The sequence below is a fragment of the Sprattus sprattus genome (assembly GCF_963457725.1).
Source record: "Sprattus sprattus genome assembly, chromosome: 12".
In the NCBI taxonomy this organism is placed as follows: Eukaryota; Metazoa; Chordata; class Actinopteri; order Clupeiformes; family Clupeidae; genus Sprattus; species Sprattus sprattus.
This window is the reverse complement of record NC_137910.1, coordinates 5,583,711-5,606,754: the sequence shown is the minus strand read 5'-3', so window position 1 is coordinate 5,606,754 and position 23,044 is coordinate 5,583,711. Positions and strand designations below refer to the sequence as shown.

The window sequence follows — 23,044 nt, the reverse complement described above, 5'->3', positions numbered from 1 at the left end:
GAGATTAAGATTTAGACTGGTTAATCTTCTAACACTTAGTTAATTAGCAAGCAATGACCTCAACAAATTGTCACTCTCTCCAAAAGTTCTTCCTCTTTATCAGAGGTGAAGCAGATGGTCTTTCATATTTCTTGTTTTGTTTTTAAATAAGAAATTACATTTTTAATAAAAGAAAAATTAAAAAAAAAATTAAAAAGACCCAAAAAAGGTGTTTGTCCAGTCTACTGGCTCACCCGCCCATCATGTCCAGATGTGTAGCTGAATCTGCACATGGACTCACCTGGTCTGCAGCAGGGCCTCCAGGGGGGTGAGCCGGTCCTGAAGCTGCCGGGAGACGGCCGTGAGCAGGGAGGCGCACGCCGTGCTGCAGCCCGCCAGGTCCTCGTCCTTTACATAGTTCAGCAGCACAAAGTACCAGAACACTGCACCTGAGAGAGCCACACACACACAGACACACAGACACACAGACACACAGACACACAGACACACAGACACACAGACACACACACACACACACACAGATGGGGGAGGAGGGAACAAAGAGGAGGAGTCAGTACCAGTATCAACATGTAAAAGTAACTTTATCTACTTCTCATTTTAGATTTGGTTTGTATTTCTCCTGATAACGGATCAAAAGGAAGACCAAACTGACTGCGGATGACCTACCACCAGTAGCTGCTGCGGGTAAGTAAGGCATATTCTCCAGTAGAGCCTTCAGCAGAGCCATGCCAAACCCCTGCTGTCCAGGGTCTCCTTTACCGTTACTGCAACACAAACAACAACTAAACAATCACTCATCGCATTTCCAAAATAAACAACAACATAAGTTAGCGCCTTGAATAGGCATGCGTATTGGAGCTGCTTACCTAATACAAAGTGCAAGAAAGCGTGAGCATTTGTGGGCTATGCTCCGGCCCGTCTGGAAGAAGCAGACTCGGACCATGTCTATGAGCCGCTTCCTGGTCCTGGTGAGCAGGCCTTCCTTCCCCTCTCTGGGACTGCAGACACACACAGGTGGAGGTTTGGGATCAGAAAAAAACATATGCCAGTTCACTGGATTAAGTGAGTGTGGGTGGGTGTGTGTGTGTGTGTGTGTGTGTGTGCGTGTGCGTGTGTGTGCATGTGTGTGTGTGTGTGTCTCTCCTCACAGACAACATATATGCACACAGAGAGAGAGAGAGAGAGAGAGAAAGAAAGAAAGAAAGAAAGAAAGAAAGAAAGAAAGAAAGAATGTGTGTGTGTGGGGGGGATAGATACATGAACATATGCCAGTTCCCCTGGATTTTGATCCCATAGCAAAATCACTGTCAATTTTTTCGTGCGTTTGTAGTAGATTTACACACGATCTATACACGTATGGTGGCTTGGCACCTGCACCCAAACATTACACATTAAATTTCTATTTCATCATCAACTCTCATGATTGGATAATCAGTGAGCAAAAAAACACAGGCAACGTATACACACACACTAATACACACACACACACACACACACACACATCCCTACCTGCAGGGTCCGTTTGAGTAGACCCCAGCCAGCCAGCAGAGGATGTCCAGGATGAGACTCTGGGCATGCTCAGTGCTGGCCGTCTCATCCGAGCGCTTGCACAAGCCGTTCAGCAGCTTCTCATGGAATTCTGGGAACTGCAACATTGCACAGCGCTGGATTCTGTAGGATTCAAACAACATGCAACTGTTTTAAACCTCGCCTTCAAACTCTGTAAAAACAAGCTGCTCAGTCTGTACACCCGTCTGTCAAGATCTGGAACAACAAACTGCTCAGTTTGTACACCTGTCTGTCAAGAACTGGGACCACAACCTGCTCAGTTCAGTCCAGTCATTGGTAGAAAAAGGGCAGCACTGGCTAATTTAACACCCTGAAAATACGCTTTGTTTGAAGTGTCAACATGAAGGGAGTGCTGTGGGCGCTTGAGTGGCAGAGGGTGTGTGTGGGTACCTTTCTTTGGGAATGGAGGTCTTTTTGAACCTCCTGATTGTGATTGACACTTCCTGCAGCAGGTCACAGCCACGCAGGTTATCTGGTTTCTTTGATGCTGGTGGAGGGTCCATTTTAGATGTGGACGCTTTTTCCTAATAAACAGGAAATAGGGAAGAAGAGGGGAAGAGGAAGAGGAACAGAGAAGGAGATGAGTAGGCAGGACAACACAGTAAGGGAGTGCTTGCGTCTATGTTTTGTATGGATAACAATGCAGTTCCTCTCTCCAACCACTTGGTGGTGCTAGCAAGGCAACGGCCTTTACTAGGAATAAAACTCAAATCAGCACAGACTCATTACTTCCATCTGGCGAATACACAGGACTAGAAAAATCCTCTCTAGCCAAACCCACATAACGACGGGCCTACTGCACAGAGCAGCATCTTAAGAAAGGGCAATGGCTGCCAAGGTGTCCTGATATGAGAAAATAATGGGCCGTGGTGAGGTAGTGAGCTCCATGACATCCTGGGACGTACCTTGGTGGCCTGGGCACGCTGCAGCAGAGAGGAGAGGGACTGGGCTTTGCTGCTCTGGGGCTTGGAAGGCATCCTGACCACTGGCCGCGGGTTCTCCTCCATGCCCTTGTCGCTCACGGCCTTAATGTGAACCAAGAACGAGCGGTACTTTCCCCCCGCCATACCTGCAATGAGACGAAAAGGAAACAGTGAAGAGGTTTGATTCAACTCTGAATGTATTGCCATCACTAATTAGGATTGCCTATGATGCCTTGCATTACCCAAAGCCCAACGTGTTCAGAGCACATCTCTGTAGGTAAGTGGGTGGTACTACAGAGGAAGTTATGTTTCTTTCACACACACTCAAGAGTCTCACCTTTGACCAACTTGGGACTTGTTAAGCTCAACATCCCAGCATGGCCGGAGAGGTCGAGGCCACTGGCCAACCACACAGGGCCACAGAGGATGTCCTCCTTGTGGTCCTCAAGAAAAGGACAAAGCCTAGAACCTAGCAGGAAAAATATCAAAAAAGAGAAGCCATTAAGACGAGAAATATGTAAAAGAGCGACTTCACATGACGTCAGGACATCAGGACTCTTTAATGCTCTCTGCTCAATTATGAAAAATGTAAATGTCGATGTTAATTTGATGACTTGCCCTTCTGAAGGGTGTAATCCCTGCAGTGCGATTATCTGACAAGTGCATTTAAATGGTAGAGGGTAGGCTCTTGCAGTAGCACAGCCCCCAATGCTAATACAATGCAATATCTTCGAATGTGCTAAACGTAAGAATTTTATTTATAAAACATTCCACAGAATGTGAATAATTGACTTACATATATACTTACTTACATTACATGGTAAAAAAATACCTATGCTATGTGTTGCCCATAATTGATTTCATCACAGTACAGTGTGTAATTTAATTGACAGCTCAAAGAAAAACACACATTCAACTGTGCACTTCCTCTTTAATGGTTAGACCATCAGTAAGCTCAAAGGCAAGATCGTTAAATGAAGACCACCTTACAGGGACAACCTTGAAAGCAAACTTGGCAACCTCAAAAGGGCTCGTATCCCCAATGCACACCCAACCAGGTTTGACAGTGCAGCTACCTGGTGACTCCTCGATGTCCATGCCCTGGATGTCCTCCACATAGTCGTGCAGGAGAGGCGGCCCATTCCTCTCGCCGTTTGTGTGCAGGGCCTGGGACAAGGGGAACATGATCTGCCTGTCCACCGCTGTCTCTGGAGATAGGGGATGAAGCAGAGGCTTTTATCAAGAAGGGAAAACCAGTCAGCTGTCATGTCGTCTCAAACATCATGGCGCTGTCGTAGCCACTGGTGCATGGAGTTTAATCAAGAAAGCTATTAGCGTGTGCATTCTGTGTGCATGTCTGTGTTTGAGAGAGAGAGAGAGAGAGAGAGAGAGAGAAAGAAAAAAGAGAGAGAGAGAGAGAGAGAGAGAGAAAGAAAGAAGGCAATAGTATTCTCACCGTTGACCTTGCCCAATCCTGGGGCCTTGTTCTTCAGTAGGGTGATCTGGATCTGAGGAATGTTGGTAATGTTGGCGTTCATCACAAACTTGAAGTCCACGTGGCCCACCATGCACGCTTTGGGCAGCACCAGCTCAAACACGTGTTCATCCCAGCTACAGCTACACAGAGACGGGAGCACAACAGATACATAATAAAAACAAAGTATTAGATTACAATGAACCTCTAGCCTCTAACCAAATCCCTCATCTGCTTTTTAGTGTTTTCCCCAAAACAGGACTACTACTATTTTAGTTTATGGGCGTGTTTGACAAGCATGATCTGTGTGAAAGGTAAGCACATGGTGTGTGGGCGCGTGTGGGCGCCTGTATGCTTGTGTGAGATGGGGAGAGCCTATTTGCAGCAGGCCAAAAGAGGACCTGTTATGATGCTTCAGGTTGCAATGCTGATCAACTTTATTCACATACTAAACCATGCATACTTTGCTACATAGCTTTACTGTAACCGTCTTCATTCTAAACATAATCATTCTTCAGAGTGGATAAGAGACTCTCAAACTGCACTCTCACGCACATGCACAGACATATGTCTCTGCACACACCAACATGTACATGCTTACACACACACACACACACACACACACACACACACACACACACACACACCTGTCGTTCTGCAGCTTCCATGTGCGTGTGTGCTGTGCAGCATCTCCGTGGTGCTGCTGGTGCAGGTGCTGCGGGTGGCGTCGCTGCTGCTGCTCCTGCTGCACCTCCCCCCAGCAGGGCGGCACCGTGGCCGAGAAGCGTGGCGTCAGAGTCTCGAAGCGCGTCAGCTCCACCAGAGACGACAGCGTCTCCACGCCCAGAACCTGGTCCACCAGAAGGTCAATTCCTGCTGCAGGACATGCACGTGAGGGCCAGACAAACAGATAGCGGTTATGACTGTGAAGTACAAGTGTGTCACCCAATTACCCCACCTACAGACAGAAACAATATACTGACTATCCCTGTCCATTGATCCCATGTTCAGCAAGGCAACGCTCATATTGAAGATACAAGAGTGTGACTGATACGAGCCTGACTTTACAGGTCGAGATCCAATCACATTTAGGCCATGAGTAAGCAAAAACAGGGGAGGCCCATGGTGTAACCGTTTTAAAGTCTTTGCATTGTGAGCCTTTCGAAGGAATGAAACATTGCTTCTGAGAAGTGAGGAACAATGGCAACATTCATGACTATAGGTGGTTATGCATGATGCCTGGAAATTGGATTTCACACTTTAACGCAACAGTTAGCAACAGTAACGCTTTCAGAACCAAGTAATGGTTGCCAGGATGCCGAGAGTGATGAGTCATGCTCTAAGAGTGATGAGTCATGTTCTAAGAGTGATGAGTCATGTTCTAAGAGTGATGAGTCATGTTCTAAGAGAGGAAATGGAGGCCTACCTGTGATCCCTGGGCTCGAGGGGTTCGAGGACGGCTTCGTCCCTTCAAACAGCTGATCCACCCCTTTAGAAAGGGGGCCATCGACAAAAATGTCGGCGTCATCTATATCGTCAAACACACCTCCAATTTGAAGGAAATGAAGTTCTCCACCTTGAGGGGGAAAGAATGTATTCTCATGTTATAGTACATGTACTATCAATATTAACAGTATAACATTGTTAAAGAACTGTTATAAAAATGTTACAAGTACATAGCAGTCTACTGTATTTATGATCTCAATTTGACAATCTTAACACTTCATACACATTCATCACCAGTTGCTTATGCACAGAACAACCCACCCCCCCCCCAGCCCCCAGCGGTCCCATCCAGACGTCTGATCTGATAAGAGGCCTAATAATTACTCCTCTGTAATTTCAAGTCCAAGAGGAGTAGCTCTGAGGTGAGAGCATGGAAACCCCCAGAACACTAGGCGTATCATTTCACATTGAGAACGCTTTAGGTTCACGCCTCTTGAACATCACCTGTTGCTCATAAACTCATACACCTTCACATTACCTACAACACATTCATCTTCATTTGACCTGAAGGCACCACACACACACACACTATATATAACAAATGTGGCATATGAAGGAGGACAGCAGAACATCCAACATATTCATACTGTGAATGTGTGTGTGTGTGTGTGTGTGTGTGTGTGAGAGATCGCGCCACAGTCCTGATTTGTGTTCAGCGAAGGAATTTATGGGCTATGTGATACATTTACATCTGGCAGCTGAGAAACAGGGGGCACCCCCTTCCTCCCTGAGTCGAGCCATGGCTTATTTCAAACGACTATCGCGGCGCAGGGGGAGACACTGCTGGGACCTCAGCAGGGTGTTCACTCACTGAGCACAACACTGCAGGCTATGGACGATCACTGCAGTGCGCTTAACTACAACTTGACACTTTCAATTACAAAGCATCCTCTTCAAAGAGTTAAACCGAGGTGAATGAAAGGTCGTAGGCAGAAGAGAACGCATACTGGCCACAAATAACATGTTGGCAGAGATATTCACCAGGACCACAGTCAAGGGAAGACGACTTATAGGCTAGGTGCCCGAAATACTCAGTGTGGGCTGTTTGCTTCCTGTTTAGCCAGGTGTGTTTGAACCTGCCACTATTCTGAATGTAATTAGTGTCTACACGTCCTTCTTTATCGTAACGCTGATTCACTAGGTGGAACACCTAACCAGGTCCGTGTAGACGCTAATTACATTCAGAATAGCGGCAGGTTCAAACACACCTGGCTAAACAGGAAACAAACAGCCCACACTGAGTATTTCGTGCACCTAGCCTATTGACAAAAAAGGTTTCCAAGATTTTCCCCAAGATCAGACAATCATATACTTTACTTTTCCACAGCAAAGATAAGTAGTTTTAATGGATTGTGCTTGCTATTGGAGCTGAACTCCTGACATTGTGAATAGTGCTGATATCTCCAGTGCACCATTAGAATATTGCTGATATCTCCAGTGCATCTCATCTTTCCAGTGGAGCTCTAGCAGCCAGTGAAGAGGCCCTCACCTTTGGTGCAGGCACACAGACGCTCAGTCCCCGAGCAGTAGGTGACCGAGACGAAGGGGTCCACCTCATCGCCGCCCTCTTTGATGGCCGGCTCCACCTTAGCCAGCACTTCCAGCGTGGCCAGGTCCAGCACCATGATGTAGCCGGCTTGTGTGGTCACCACCAGTTTCTCCTTGGCCGCAGACGAAGCGGACGAGGAGGTGTTGGTGCCGTGAGCGGCGCCGGTGGCGGTGGTGCTGCCGTTTGGACCGGTGCCGGGTCCGTTCTTGACGCCGGACGCCGGCGTGTCGTCCGAGGTGTCCTCGCAGTCTTCCTCCCGTCCGTCCAGCGCGTCCGCGGGCAGCAGGATGAGCGAGGTGACGGCGTCGCGAGGGTCGCGGATGTGCTGGACCTTCACCGGCTCCTCCTCCAGCGTCACGATGCGCGTGGAGTAGTTGAGCTTGTAGAGCACCAGGTACCCTCCGCCGCCGCTCCCCGGGCTGCCGGCGAACGCCCGGGACGAGGGCAGCTGCTGTTCGGGGGGCAGGATGAGGGGCGTCTGCTGGGGCGTGGTGGCCCCGTGGGTGCCCTCGTGCCCGTTGGCCAGCGTGGGCAGAGCGTGGAGCTCGTCCTTGCGGCTGCGGCTGCAGAGGGCCGAGCGCTGGCGGTTGAGGTTGTTGAGCGCCTCAACCTGGTTGATGGCGCTGAGCGACTCCACGGAGCAGGGCTGGAGGCCCACCAGGAGGTGCAGGCCATCGCTGCAGGGCGTGATGGAGTCCACGTACAGGTTCTCGTCCTCCAGCTCCTTGGGCAGCCGCAGGCACTGCACCAGGGCGCCGGGCCTGGGCCCCAGGGAGCCCCACTTGTCGGGCGGGTCCACGGGGCCGAGGTTGGCGGTGGCGTCGGCGAACTGCTGGATGTAGGTGATGGGCGGGTCCTGGAGCAGCAGCTGCTCGTGCGAGTCGAACTCCATCTCGATGATCTGGGGCACGGTGAAGCCGTCCTCGTGCAGGCTCTTGCCCATCAGGTTGTTCATCTGGGCAAACACCTTGCCCGTGGCCTTCTCGTCCGCCTCCTTGATGCTGTACAGTAGCAGCACGGGGATAGTCCTGCGGATGGGGTACATGGGGAGACTGGGGGACCCCAGCTCAGGGGTGGGGAGGCAGGTCTCTATCTCCATGGGACCCTGGTCAGGGGCCACGACCACGAGGGGGGTGGCCTCAGGGACCTGAGTCCTTAAGGGTCCGTCGGCTGTCGGGGGCCGCCGCGCCGGGGTCAAGGAAGGGCCCCCGGCGAGAGGGGAGCTGGCGGCCGAGCGGTAGCTGAGCAGGCCTCCCGTCAGCAGGCAGGGGAAGGGAATGTTGTGCTGCTCGGCTGGCTTCTCCTTGGCCTTGTCGGCCTTGGCCTGCGCCAGCGCGGGGTTGGCCCCTAGCTCCTCCAGGTCCTTGACGGTGTCCTCCAGCACGCTGGCCACCACCTCCCACTGCAGCTTCTCGGGCTGCTGCAGCACGCTGAGCGCCGTCACGCCCAGGCTCACATCCAGGCTCTCCTTCTGAGACGGGTGACCTGAGGAAGACACACGGCAGTCAATGACAATGGCTTCAAGAGCCCCGACATTACTTAATTACAATTACAGCTGCTCACAGATGCAAACAGGGAGCTGCAAACAGTTTTTTTTTCACCAATTATGAGAGCTGGATATGTTTTCATGAAGATTCAAGATTAACATCAGTATGCATATTAGTAACTTTTTATTCTTCTTATAAAGGCTATTTAAGCGGATAATGGTAACACTTCACAGAATAGTACCACGCGAGTATTAAAGTGCTGTGCATCCAGTATAAGGAGATGATTTCTAATGGGCCAGTCAGTAGTAATGGTGTTTACACACAACACGTTCCCCCATGTCACCTGACTTATACAAATCTGCATAACATAATCCCCGACAGACACACACACACACAGTGAGAATCCTGTTAACTGAGCGACATGCTGACAGACCTGCTGGCACGGCATTATGTTAAACTAGAGCCACCGCTGGCAGATACAGCAGGTCGGTGTCAGGACAGTAAAAAAAATTAAAAATAAAACAATACTCAAGCTGAGATGTAACAGAAGGGTGCAGATGGAAAGCGGAGAGGAGGTGGAATCCACAGGCCTGCTAAGAAGCAGCGGCACGTAAAGCTCTGTACCTGTGACTGACTCCGATCTGGAATGCTCTTCGCTGTCTGAGTCCTCCAACTGATCATCACTGCAAACACACACAGACACAAAACACACAGACACAAACAGGGAAGATAAAAGGTTAAATACTCAATGTCTGTCTGCGCTGGTTGTTGTTGTTAAGAAGACGTGATTCATCTTGACAGATGGGATGGTGGGTTGGTGAGGGTTGGTGATCTATTCTGATCTTTCCAAAACTCTTGCCTGATTATGGAAACAAAACAAGCCTTGCCGCCTGCCAAGCCTCCTGATTTTAAGCCAAATCTCTGGATATGGGGATATAAACATCTTCAGTTCAGAGACTGATTTCATCCAATTACCTTGAAGCTTTTTGTACCACCTCTAAACTACAAAACTTCAATTGAATACACCATAATAGTCACACTGGCTCAGGGTTCCCACGCTTGCCTTGAAAAAAAATTCCATGCTACCTCCTGATTTTCCAGGTACCATATAAAGTGATGATCTATAGGCCCCTGAAGCGCCCCCCTTCCCTCACACACACAACCCCCTAGAACACCTGACTACTAACTTGATTTAAAAGATGTGTCAGTCAAGTCTACATTGTAAATGCTTAGAGATTATGTCTTTTTTATAATATTCATGCATGAAATAATGCAACAAGCTGTAGATGAACAATCAACTGTGAGGTTGACCTATGCTAGAAGTTGGTTAGAAGTCTCTCTCTCTCCCTACACCGATCCCCTGCCTCTCTCTCTCTCTCTCTCTCCACCGATCACCTGTCTCTCTCTCTCTCTCCCTCCACCGATCCCCTGTCTCTCTCTCCCTTCACCGATCCCGTTACTCTCACCCCAGTGTGCTGGTGTACGGCCCTCAGAAAGCAGTGTGCTGGTGTACGGCCCTTAGGGACACGTTTCTAACCCAGCTCCCATGGCCCTCTCTTCCTCCCGTCCCTGCTGAGACCTGCATGTGCTTGCTAACCATCATTAATGAATCCACATTCAAAACAAACTCTCCTAAATGTGGTGAATAACACGGTTTTAGGAAAAGTCAATGAGTAAAACTGCATATGGGGATCAAACATAGTTCTAGTATTTTAAAAGCAAGGTAAAAATCAGCAAGTTGCAGCCAGCTAGTTAGCAAGATTGCACTGCTTACTACCTAACATCGATAAACCCAGGTTTACCGCACAGTTAAAACAATAACCCTAACTTGCGTAAGATGTTTCACTGTAGATGTCAAGGCTCCCATGTTGGCTGGGAAATGTATGTATTTGACCCTTCTATTGAGATCGCGAGTAACGTTTCTTGGCTATATTCCCGAAGTCCACCAATCCGAAACTATACTTTTAAAGTCCATTCCACCAGGTTGCCTGCATCAAATTCCAACATCCAATATACCAGAAAGGATGCCAAGAGCATGCTCTACATCTACAACATGGGATCATCCATTTCTATCAACTAAAAGCTGTTCACATGTAAAGGTTTTTATAAACACATCTTAATTCTGTGCTCAATAGTACTATTTTTCACATCATCCAAAACAATTTTCCAGGACAACTGTTTCAATTTCCATGTAAGTGTTCACTTTTGCCCAGTTTCCATGACTTTTCCAAACCTGGAAAATTAAAAAATAAATTCCATGTTTTCCATGGTTTCCAGGTACCGTGGGAACCCTGTGGCTATTTTATGGCAACTTAAATGCCTTTATGACAACCTATGGGAACTACAGTATTCAGTAATTGTATTAACGGCTAGTGGAATCTTCATTGTGTGCATAAAACTACAATAAACAAAACCGTTTAACCGAGTTTAGAAAGCAAATCCTTCTCACCCCTACTTTTCCTAATTTCCCTGTTTGATTGACATCCCAAAAGCTCAATGCCCGACTGATCTTCTCCTCTGACTTTCATCTGATAGGCTCAGGGTTCAGATATATATGTTAGTTATCCCCCCTCTAGCTTCTGAGCTCCACACTGAGACGGTCTGTAATATGTGCTTTGGAGCAGGCTCCTCTCCCCATGTTTCTGCTGTATGTACCTGTCCCCCTCTAGTTTTGGCAGGTCCGAGCAGCTGGACGAGTCCTCCAGCCAGGCCAGGGTGGGCCTCCTGGACTCCGGGCCCAGGGTCTGCTCGCTGCTCGACAGGAAGAGCTGCCGCAGGATCACTGGGTCGTATGGGTTGATCTCAAACTTCAAGTGCACCTGGAGCCAGGACAGCAGACAAACAAAGGACATCATACACAAGCTCCGGAACAGGGACACATTCAGGACTTTCAAACGTACACTCTCACTCTAAAATGTCTGAACGAGACAGAATAGGTAGATACCAAATACCAACTTGAATTTTATCTGTTTTTCTTTTGTGTTATATGTTTGGATATGTTTTCTGAGGAGTTTTCCATTTGCTGTGTACGTAATGGATGTTAATGTAACTGTAACTCTTCTCTTTTGATTGTCTTGTGCTGACTGCCTTGGATCAATAAACAATAAGTAAAAAAAAAAAAAAAAACATGAAACTCAGGGCAAACCTTCATCAGCTTGGACACGTCCCATATGCATATCTTGCCCCTCTTGGTGGCGGCAGCCAGGAAGTGCGGGCAGCTGCCGAAGCCGTAGCAGGCAATCTTGTCTGAGCCGTCCGGACTGGGGAACTGTGCCGGGCTGGTCGCCAGGGTTACTGACAGCGGAACATTCTGCGTGTGCTCGCCCTTCACAAATGGACAGTTGGGGGAATGTCGCTCGTGCTCCGACCTGAAGGGCAGAGATCTCAGCGTCTCAAGAGTGCTCACACTTCCTCCAACATACTGGAGGCATTCCTTTAGGATTCAGGATGTGCCTCACAATGCGATACACACGATGCATGATATAATTATGGCTATTTCGTTAATCAAATACAAAGTTCCTTTCTAAGACACAGTTTAAAGCAGCAGCTGAGCTGACCCACCAACTACATGAATGAGGATGGATGTATGGACTATGTGCACATGGCTTACTCACCATGGTTCATCTGTGGGCTCCCAACACACCAGGCACACACTACAGGTGAAACACATGGCCCGGTCATCGCCCGTGGAGGCAGGCTGCAGAGATGGAGAGAGACACAGACACAGACAGACAGACAGACAGACAGACAGACAGACAGACAGACAGACAGACAGACAGACAGACAGACAGACAGACAGACAGACAGACACAGACAGACAGACAGACAGAGACACAGACAGACAGACAGACAGACAGACAGACAGACAGAGACAGACAGACAGACAGACAGACAGAGACAGACAGACAGACAGACAGACAGACAGAGAGTGAGTGAGCGTCTGGGCCTGGTGGATCTGAATCAATAATAAATCAGGGATGATTAAAGAAGCCTGAGCACCTCATCCGAACCGTCTCAAGGGGAATGAAGACTTTTGTGCGTTTCAATGATCTATCATCGTCATCCTGAGTTCAGTCACCAAATTCTACATCAATACAATTATTAACATATATGGCAGCTCCTAATTATAAAAAAAGGATGAGTTTCCATGGTTTTAATAAATTCCCTTTCTACTGGGGGGGTGGGGGGGTAATCTCGACTCCCACTTGTTCTGTTGGCATAGCAACCGGGTACAAGGCAAAGAGATGCACTGCCATTTCCATGGAAACAAACACTAATCAGTTTCCTTGGTTTTAATGGTAAGGCCGAGGGGGAATGGCCTCTGGTGCCTGAATGAGCCTGGGGAATCTGGGGGATTCCACCAACAAAGCGAAACCAAAAGTGGGTTTTTCACACTGTGCCTAAATATTACACAAAAGGCTCAATGACATTATGTAAGAGAAACAGAAAGAGACAGCGAGAAGAGACGGAAAGAACCTCAAACAGAAAGTACAAGTCAGAAAACATGAAGCAAAGAGAAGGATGCCAGCAGAATGAAAGAAAAGCAAACCAAAGACTGCAAAGGAGCAGACTGAAAGAGAACTGAAACAAACAGAAAACAAATGGTTTTGGACACACTGCCCACCTGGTGGTAGAATCCTGCCTGGGCCATGGGGTCTGGCTGTGCCCAGCGATAGCCAGCATGTGGCCAGGACGTGAACGTTTCTCTCCTGTTTGCCTCACTGTACATCAAGGATCTGGAGAAGGACAGCCACATAGGCAACAAAGCAGACACACACACACACAGCCCAGTAAGTTAAGTTTTACTCAGGACACATAACAACAACACAACTGAAATTGAACACCACATATGCTTGGGGTCAAAGGTGGAAATGGGTTACAACAAGTTTACTACTGTGGTGGGACACCAATGTGTTCACCTTTTTTCATCTCAAAGCTTCAGTAAAAGCGTAGGCTAGGTTAAAGACTCCCTATAGTTACCAGATAGCATTTGAGTTGGCTAGCAACCGACTTCAACATTAAGCATGGGTGGTGCTGGCGTTCTCTCACCTATCTACAGAGCGTCCGGGCCCCACCCCCAACTCGGGCCGGGCACTCGGTAAGAGGTAGGAGAGCCTGTCCATGATGGACGAGGCCACAGACAAGGCAGCAACGTTCTGGTTTATCTTCTTCAGCTCGTTCACGATGGCACTGGCCACCACCTTGATCACGTGGTGTGGGAGATGGAAAGTCACTGTCGCCCACTGGAGGAAGGAAGGGGGAGAGAGAGAGAGAGAGAGAGAGAGAGAGAGAGAGAAGAATGATGATTAATAATGGTGTGACAGCCAGAAAGGTCATTCCCACCAAAAAATGTTTTGTATGTTAATATTCCGCATTGGTGTCATGTGGCAATAGGAGTCAAAGTTGTTAATACAGCAAAGAACAGTCATTCCACCCCCTGGCGATTCTAGTAACATCGACAGCAATCAATCAAATGGGAACAGGAACAACAACACTCCCATCTTCATTGGGGAGTCATTGCTGATCAGTTATTGCCCTCATTGCTAATCTCTCAGGAATTTTTAACGTCTGTCTCGAACCTCATCCATAAGCGGTTGTGATAACTGACCCCAAGATTTAGGTCCTTTATTGGTAAGCTGATTTTGAGAAATTAAACGTGCTGGCAGCGCGGTGCGATTGTTGCTCTGTAGTAGTAACACACCCTTGCATCAGCCAACTGATAAGATGGCTCCCTTAGCTAGATAAGCAAGTTAGATATATAGATAGGTAAGCTGACATGATACCCTACCTATGACTGACCTAAGTAGAGCATTTATTTAAGGCACAATGTATCAATCATCTTTGCTGGCAGTGCTGATGTCTTGCGGAGGTTCAGCGGCAGTATTCTGTAACATGTCATTTTATATAAATAAATGACAGACAAAACTTTGCCATGATTAACTGCTATGTGACAATGAAAGTTCATTATCCAATCAGATTACTGTCTTCTTGAATTGTTAAAGATTTTGTACGTGAAGGGGGCTCGAGAGGGAGAAACAGGATATAGTCAGGGTCATTAAGTGTCACTGCGGTAAATAGTGGGCCAATGAAGTAGTGACCATACAAAATCTAATGAGAAGAGAATCAAATGTCCCTCCTGCCTGCTGCAGAGAAAACCTGGCGGAGGACGGAGAACGTTCCAGAAGAATACAGAACTCGCTAAGAGGGGTCAGGAACAGAGGCGAGAGGGAGATCCATCAGAAGTACACAGCCTAATTGCTAAAGTGGTGTGATACAGGAGTGGGCCACAAAGAGATCATGGCTGGGAGTAAGAAACAGTGTCGTGTGCTTGGCAGCTACCCTGTCCCCTCCCCACCAAATTCCACCCTTTTTTGTGGCTTGCAGCAAAAAAAACATAACACTTTAAGGTAAAAATGCTTATGTTTCACTGCAGTGCAGCAAAGCAGAAAGAATGCAGGCCTGTGACTACTGTAAAGTGCAGATGTATTAGTGACTAGTCATTTACTAATGACCTACAACCTGCGTGAACTGTGTGTGTTGTGAAAGCATTTGTGTTTTGTTTTGAATCTTCATTAGACCCCAGAGGCTTTTTGCCCGGTCAGTAAAGCCTGCATAGGTCCTGAATGTCCACAAAGAAACACCCATCTGCTCTTGGGTAAGGGCTGGTGGGGAAGCTGGTCAGGTGTGTCCACTGCTGCTGACTCACCCAGAGTGTGTGCACACACAGACACACACACACACACACACACACACAAGCTAGAGGGGATTCCCTTACACAAACCCACAGTCATGCAATCATAGCATAGCAGCTCTAACATGACCTAACATGCTGTGCCGTCAAAAAAAGTGAATTGTAATCAAGCCCTGTATAGTTTATTTAAAATACTTGAAAGCTTCATGGCAGTGTTTTTTGTAATGCTCAAATGTGTTATTAAAAGGAGGGTATGTTGAAGTACATGGGATTTATTGTTCTGTTTTTTACTGAGGTATCGAATTGGGTATCGAGAATCTTGAAATGTCACTGGTATTGTAAAAATGTTTGGTATGGCAACATCCCTCGTCAGCTGTGACACGGGTGTGCCATGACTCCCTGAGACGGGCATGTGGGAAAGGCCTGGAGGTCCGCCAACAATGCACTAATAAATGCATGGCAGGCACCTCGCGAAAATGGGGAGTGACTTTTTTACAGAAGGGAACAAAATGACAGACACTTCTAGCCCCATGGGTTCTCAGATCTGGTTCTTTTTTATTAGTACCTCCTTTTTGTATTTATTTTTTGTCTTTTATGCTGAAAAGGTATGGGGGATCCCCAGACCTAAATCTTTCAAATTGGTGGGCGACACCGCCGGAGCCCTAATTATTTATTCATCTTGTAACCTAGCCAGTTACAGCAGTGTTTGACAGAATATTTTTCATCTGAACACCACATAATTGAAATTGCACCCATTTCTGATTATTTATTTCATACTTGTATTGTTATAGATATGTATATAACATGTTGGCTTTCCAAGGTTCAAACTTACTCATTAACAATAACTCTAGTCTGGGAGTTACTGGAAGTGGGAGGAAAGTAGTATATATTGTGTTTTTGTTTCTTTTTTATTACTGAATTGGAATGACGTGTGGTAAGTCAGCTGGGCAGTGACGTGGAAGTGACTGGCGTGGCACTGGGAATGCGCAAACGGACTGAAATATAGAGAAAGTCGCTCATGGCCTAGTGGATGAGGGCCTTCTCTTTTGATATGCAGTTGTTGCAGTACCATTAAAAGACGGGGCCTGGAAGGATCATAGAAAACCGCACTTTGGATAAATTCTTCTTTGAAGTGGCTTACCTGAAATGTATCTGTGGATCTTGACTACTTGGGGTGAGGTTTATCTTTTTTTATTTGTTTTATTTTAATACTTTCGGGTTTTCGAGGATTGTTGCCGCATTCTTCCACTTTCGCTGAAGAGATTACTGTTCTGGATGGACTGTTTCAGACAGGTGGTGGGGGACTCTTGGGTTTGTTTATATTTGGGTTTTTGGGGTGTGATGAACAAAAACAAAAACTGAATTCAGAACACGTTCGCAAATTTGTACACGTTTATTGGAGAAACATGTGGTTCTGTGATTAAAAGTTGTCTTGAAACCTAATAGGGTTTACCGTTTGCATGAAATAATGTTGAGCTGAACTACGCACCCCAACTTATAAAGCTATTTCATTATTTCATATAAACGCAGTGCTTATGATATTTAACAAGCCTGTTTTATAATCTCTCGACCCTGTCAGTATTGGGCAACACAGGGGGGCTAAGGAGCCGCTTGGCCTGGCCTCAGCAGTGGCTTCCCTGATGTTGGTGAGGCTGGGGGTTCCTCTGGCCACAGCACAAGCGGCTTGAGCTTTAGGGAGGACAGATAGGAAAGCCTCCACATTTTCTGTCCTGCACACCAAAGACAAAAGAGAGCAAAAAAAAAGATAAGGCTGGGGTTCCGGGAGGAGGATGAGGAGGGGAGTCGAGAGGGAGGAGGAGAGGAGAGGAGAGGAGAGGAGAGGAGATGGGAGGGGTGGCGTGCTGGGCTGGCACTGCGGTGGACTGAGAGGAAGCTTAGCGGTGTGACTGAAGTCCTGGCATGGGGGATCTGTTACTTGGCTGCTGCGGCTGTGGGGGACGCTGGGGCTGTGGGGGCTGCTGCCTGTGTCTCACTCTCTCTGATGTGCTTTACTGTCAGGGGAGGACACTGGGCATGGAGGGAGGGGGGAGCAGGAGGAGGAGGAGGAGGAGCTGAGTATCTGTGCCTGCTCCTCATTCTGGCTATTGATATGCTGATATGGTCTGCAGAGCCAGCTCTCTCTCTCTGTGCGAGTGTGCGAGTGTGCGTGAGTGCGCGAGAGTGCGTCTGTGAGTGTGTGAGTGTGTGAGTGTGTGAGTGTGTGAGTGTGTGAGTGTGTGAGTGTGTGAGTGTGTGAGTGTGTGAGTGTGTGAGTGTGTGAGTGTGTGAGTGTGTGAGTGTGTGAGTGTGTGAGTGTGTGTGTGTGTGAGTGTGTGAGTGTGTGAGTGTGTGTGTGTGTGTGCTGCTCACTGCAGTCAAATCTCTAGTTACTGGTGTTCGCCCTGGTACCGATGATTGTGTGTATGCAGAGCATACATAACACACACAAAGTCAGACGAGTCTGAACTGCGATCACAAGAACATACCGCTAGAAGGATCACATTCTTGCTTTAGGGATTTATCAAGGTTTCATTCATTTCATCTCAAATTACTCGACCTACTGGAATTTTCTTCTTTTTCGCTGCAATTCCAGCATCTTATAAATACACACACATTTAGTGACAAAGCAGTAGATTTCTATAAAACATTCCCAATGAAAATCCCTGCAGTGGCAGGTAAATAATTGATAAGTGGCTTTCATCAGTACAGCACTTTGGGCTGCCCCTGCTGTCTCTAGCTCAGCCTGCAGTACCCCACCACACACCCACACACACACACACACACACCACACACCCACCACACACACACAAAATCCTTCTCCAGAGCAGGTCGTGCAAGGTGGAGGGCTAGCGGCTGTTGGCTCACTGCGGGGCATTCTGTCTAATGCATTTTTTAATTGCTGCAGTCACTTTTCTAATTGCTACGTTTAAGTAGGGGGCCGTTACGTGGACATGGCTCGACTAGCTGTGGGTCACGAATGGAGACTCTGGAGTCAGGCAAAGGCATACAGGAAGGACTACTGATTTCTATTGACGGCCAATGAAAATGATCCAGATTCATTTCATAATTAATGAGAAGCCTGCTCACAGCCAACCAGTCCAGACAAAAATGTTGTCAATAGCACATTTGAATCATTTCAATAGTCCAAGGGTAATCGCTCTCCATCAGTGTGGGAGCAGTCAATAAACAGCTCATTGTTTGGGGACAGGAACATGGCAGGGCTGTATAAAACTATTCTGCTATAGTCACCGAGACAAGCCGAGACAGGACATATTTCATGTTATGTGTAGAACCTACTGTGTGTGTATGTATGTTTTTATGTTTACTGTATGCACCCACACACCAGAGCAGATTTCAGGTAGGTGACACCTACTTGACAATAAATCTGTTTCTGATTCTGATTCTGACTACAAGGCTTTCCAAAGCAGCAGCGGTGGCAGCAGCTCTCACCTTAGCCACTTTGTGGTTGGCGGCCGTCTCATGTGAGGTATTCTTCAGGCCCTCTTTGAGCTGAGTGAGGAACATCTCGAATCCCTCGCTGTTCGACACGTCCACCTTCTCCAGGCATGCTAAAAGCACCTGCTGGGCCTGTGAGAGCACACACACACACACACACACACACACACACATTAGAGATAAACATCATCAGCAAACCAATGACAACGATGAGTGTTACAAGGACAGGTATTGCAAACACAGGGATATGCGTTTTACAAGTACAGGTATATTTTCTTAAACAAAGAGCAAAATGAACCTTGAAGAGGCCTTAGTCCGTAAGTGTAGCTCTGCAAGCAATAGCCATCTGCACATGAAGTTAAAAATATCTGACTGTCTTTTTTATCATCATACGTCATTTTTTATTCCATGTCTTTATTGTTTGTTATCATGCATGTTAATCTCAATACCTCATTCAAAGTCTGGAGGAAGAATATTACCCAAGATTTTCGGTTGCTAGCCTTGCCATAGACAAAGAAAACTAAGGAGATGCGCCACACACACCCACCCACACACACACACACACACACACACACACACACACACACACACACACACACACAGCAGTGGACCTGATCAATATTGGCAGCAAAACCACACCTACTGAGGGCTATCAGCCTCGGCCAACGAGAGCAGAGGGATTTAGCGAGACTCCAGACTAGTGGTGCAGTACCCAGGCTTCTCTATAACTACACCCTGGCCCAGTCTAGCAGGTAACAGCTCACAGCGGCATCATGGGCAATCCACCAACCCTAACTCATTTCTAAAAGGGAACAGGGATGACTCAATACAGCGCAACCCTCCGTGTCAGATAAACTGAAGCAGATAATGTTACACAAAGGAAAATGTCCAGGAATTAGTCAAACAAACAGGTCACCATAGAGTAACCAATTAGTACGATCAGGTTAGAAATGATTTTACAGTCATGTCTGGACTAATGACATAATTAAACATCCCACAGCCTTAAAGGGGGATCCTTCACACGTCCTTCGCCTCCCATTGTTTGAAGTCATGGATGAGGGAGCTGTGTAGATTGGAGGCATGCATTACTGGCCCTAAGGAAGCATTCTCCTCCTCAATACAAACTGCAGCATAGGGCTGGGTAATATGGACCAGAAATCATGTCTCAGTATTTTTCAACTGAATACTGATACGCACTGTATATCGTTATATATATTTCTACAAAGTGGACTAAATGTTCATCTGTAAGTCAAAGCCACATATGTCACAATAACTTTTATTAAAAAAGACTGTGATCAAAATAAATGCAAAGCCATTAATGAGAGCCCAAGGAAATTTCTTGACAGTTCCACTAAGTGTTATACCATTTCAATTAAAAAAAGCTATGTTATCATAACCCTGTGTGGCTACAATCTGCCATCAAACACGTATGCCTTTATTCACCTAACCACAGAATTGGCAGTAGGCAAAGCACCACAATCGACCGATTGTTTTGGTTTCGTCCGCAGATATTACACTAGCACTAAATCGTATTGCCTATAATAAACATCACTGCAAGTACCTCGGGCAAAACAAGAGATCACTCATAAAGATATCTTAGCAGGTAGGATAATTCTACTTCTTAGACAGAAGACATTCATTTAGAATGGTGCAGCTCCTAACTGAAGTTGGCTGACAAACCATGTTAGCTTCAATAGCTAACAGTTAGCTAATTAGATCTGTGGCAGGTGCCGAAACTGACAACTAAATGTCACTTTAGTGTCTGTGCCATCCAACACAGAAAATTAAAGTACAACTTTGACTATTTGAAAGAGAGACGGCTTCATTCCAAGTTGCTTTGTGGTGAGAAATACACAGAGGAAAACTGTATCAAATGATACAAATTGTAGGCAAATGGTTCAGACGAGGCTGGACTCATTATACTGTTTGCTGGCTAGCTAAACATGCACTGCTTAACATCAAATGGAAGATCCACTTTCTCATATTTCGTGCCCGAATGTAAAATAAATGAAAATGTATCGAAATAGTTATATAGATAGGCCTACCTATGTTTAGTGTCTACTCATTTTATTGATTGAAGTTGTCTTTAGCCATATAAATATAACAAGTCAATGCCGTTTACAACTCTAACATTTATGGAGACATACCAGCCATCGGCAGCCCTTACGGTGCAAACCCATGACAGCGACGCGATCAAATTCCATCGCTTTGAGTGGGCGTGGTGTAGCGTGTGGAAATAGCATACAGTCCTACAATTCTCAAACCGTCAAAGACGACACCAAACAATCTCATTGGCTGCTGCCGGGAAATATCGCTCCTCATTTGCATAAGTTTCAACATGTTCGAATTTTCAACGGACGCGTCGCTCAGATCGCTCATTTACGTCACAATGGATTGGCTCCCATTGAAATGCATTGGGTTTAGAGATCGCGTCGCTCACAACGGTGGCATGGGTTTGCACCGTTACACTAAAATATAGAGCTCCCTATGCCGGCCCCATGGGGTCTAGAGGGACCTCCACAGAACACAGATGCAGAGGGAGAGTGGGGGCAGGGTTGGGCAGAGTGTGTGCAAGGAGAAAGGCGCCAAAACTGGCACGTCTTTATGAAAGAAATAGGTTATGTGACGCAACAGCTATATCGGCATAAACGGTAAGGTCTGATCCTATATCTCGTTATATCTATGTCGATATATCGCTCAGCCCTACTGCAACGTGGCCAAAATAAGAACATCATGGCTTTCTTGTAGCTGGTGAGTGCTTCAATCCTGCCTATTAAAAACCTAGGGAATATCAACTAGCAAAACCCCACACCAGTCTTTGAACCACTATAAAAGCCATCCGGGAGGAAAACATATAATTTGTTATTCAGACCTCATGAATAATGATGGGGATTATGGCACATGAGTGATCAGAGGAGAGGGGGTCCCAAGAGGTTGAGGATAGTACATGTGTTTGCTCAACATGATCATACTAAATTATAACCACATCTTCTATGACCACAAACAACTTACTCATAAGAATACTCAAGAGAGCCAAGGATTGAGCAATTTCCACAATGTCGGACAACATAGAGCCCAGCTCAAATGGCTACAGACAACTACAGTAGCTTATAATCCCCACCACACCTTTTTTTACAGCGACATTTATAGAGCTGCAAAGACCGCTGGAGCAATTATTATTTTACTACAGATTAGTCTGTCAAGAAAAAGGCCCACCTACTCAACAATAAGCCATGCAGATAACTGCCTACTGTATGTTAGTGTGCACCCACCCATTACATGCTCTGCCTACCAAAGGTTAAGTCAAGACTCAATCGCAAACGGCATTGGCGGAAAAAAAGAAGGTGGTTAAGGTTGATGAACACACATTAACCAGCCCACATGATCTTAACAGCTCTGCTGTGTATTATGCACACGTGTGGGGAACAAGCATGTCGGCCTTTTCGTGACAGGCTCCTGAGATCAGAAGGCTTCGGCTGTTTAGGGCTACGCGTGGGAGTGGAGCGTCTCAGGGTTCAAAGGTTACGAGACAGTGAATTACTGGGATCTCCCTTCCATGCAACACTTCAGAATGGAACTAATGCTCGTGCGGAGGGGTCACGCACGTGAGCACCTTCGTAACTTTATTTCTCTCGCGCACGCACACAAAAAATCACTTCTGACGTCTTTGGGTTGAATTTGTTAAATCTACAGTTATCTTTAAAGATTATGCAGGCGTGGCTTAATCATTTACAATGGAATAACAGTGCTTGACAGGAAATGATAAAGTAGGCTACTGCATCATGAGCATCATGTGCTTGGGTCATGAAAAAAAGAATTTAGAACATGTAGCTGTACCGACTGCTTATATATTATATACACCTTGGGTATTTACACCATAACGGGTAGCTCAAGTTGCTCAAGTCAAAACATTAGAGCATGTAGCATTAATAAAGCAAAATGGCTTATAGATATTATGTATGTTACACTTCATTAATCAAAATGTACATTGAAACTTTTCTACAACTTCTTCTAATACTTCAGCTGTTGCGCATTGAATTTGCACATTATGGGTTAGGCTAGTACTTATTACATCCGTCAAGGAGGTTTTGTTTTCGTCGCCTTTGTTGACTTGTTTATTTGTTTGTCCGTCAGAAGAATTGCACAAAAAACGCCCACGCCGATTCTCAAGAAACAAGGTGGAGGGGAGGAGCATGGGCCAAGCATGAAACTATTACATTTTGTCTTTAACATAACTAGTTATAAGATGGGACTAAAAATGTTAGACTAATATTAGTCATTGTAGTGAATATACAGCATGCCATTTTTCAACAGCCATCTTAGGTCTGGTAACACTAGCAGATCTTCTATCCTAGATGCACGATCATTAAATCTAGCAACAAAGGATAT

The 23,044-nt window shown here is 46.5% G+C and overlaps 1 protein-coding gene across 10 annotated transcripts in view; it reads right to left on the bottom strand.

The window, feature by feature from the left end:
• Positions 1–23,044, bottom strand: part of birc6 (baculoviral IAP repeat containing 6) — a 136,978-nt gene that overhangs the window by 107,492 nt on the left and 6,442 nt on the right. For 7 of the 10 annotated variants that reach the window (XM_080848993.1, XM_080848997.1, XM_080849000.1 and 4 more), the window contains exons 3-21: positions 18,650–18,787; positions 13,558–13,751; positions 13,133–13,244; positions 12,123–12,205; positions 11,654–11,876; positions 11,164–11,327; positions 9,133–9,191; positions 6,962–8,506; positions 5,393–5,542; positions 4,614–4,842; positions 3,949–4,109; positions 3,569–3,700; positions 2,830–2,961; positions 2,475–2,638; positions 1,960–2,093; positions 1,510–1,671; positions 867–998; positions 667–782; positions 281–428 (exon numbers count right to left, since the gene is read on the bottom strand). In XM_080848993.1, the coding sequence (XP_080705119.1) occupies positions 281–428; positions 667–782; positions 867–998; positions 1,510–1,671; positions 1,960–2,093; positions 2,475–2,638; positions 2,830–2,961; positions 3,569–3,700; positions 3,949–4,109; positions 4,614–4,842; positions 5,393–5,542; positions 6,962–8,506; positions 9,133–9,191; positions 11,164–11,327; positions 11,654–11,876; positions 12,123–12,205; positions 13,133–13,244; positions 13,558–13,751; positions 18,650–18,787 (4,178 nt within the window). The remainder of the gene's footprint in view (positions 1–280; positions 429–666; positions 783–866; positions 999–1,509; positions 1,672–1,959; positions 2,094–2,474; positions 2,639–2,829; positions 2,962–3,568; positions 3,701–3,948; positions 4,110–4,613; positions 4,843–5,392; positions 5,543–6,961; positions 8,507–9,132; positions 9,192–11,163; positions 11,328–11,653; positions 11,877–12,122; positions 12,206–13,132; positions 13,245–13,557; positions 13,752–18,649; positions 18,788–23,044) is intronic. The other 3 variants (XM_080848998.1, XM_080849001.1, XM_080849002.1) reach the window with 1 other exon arrangement.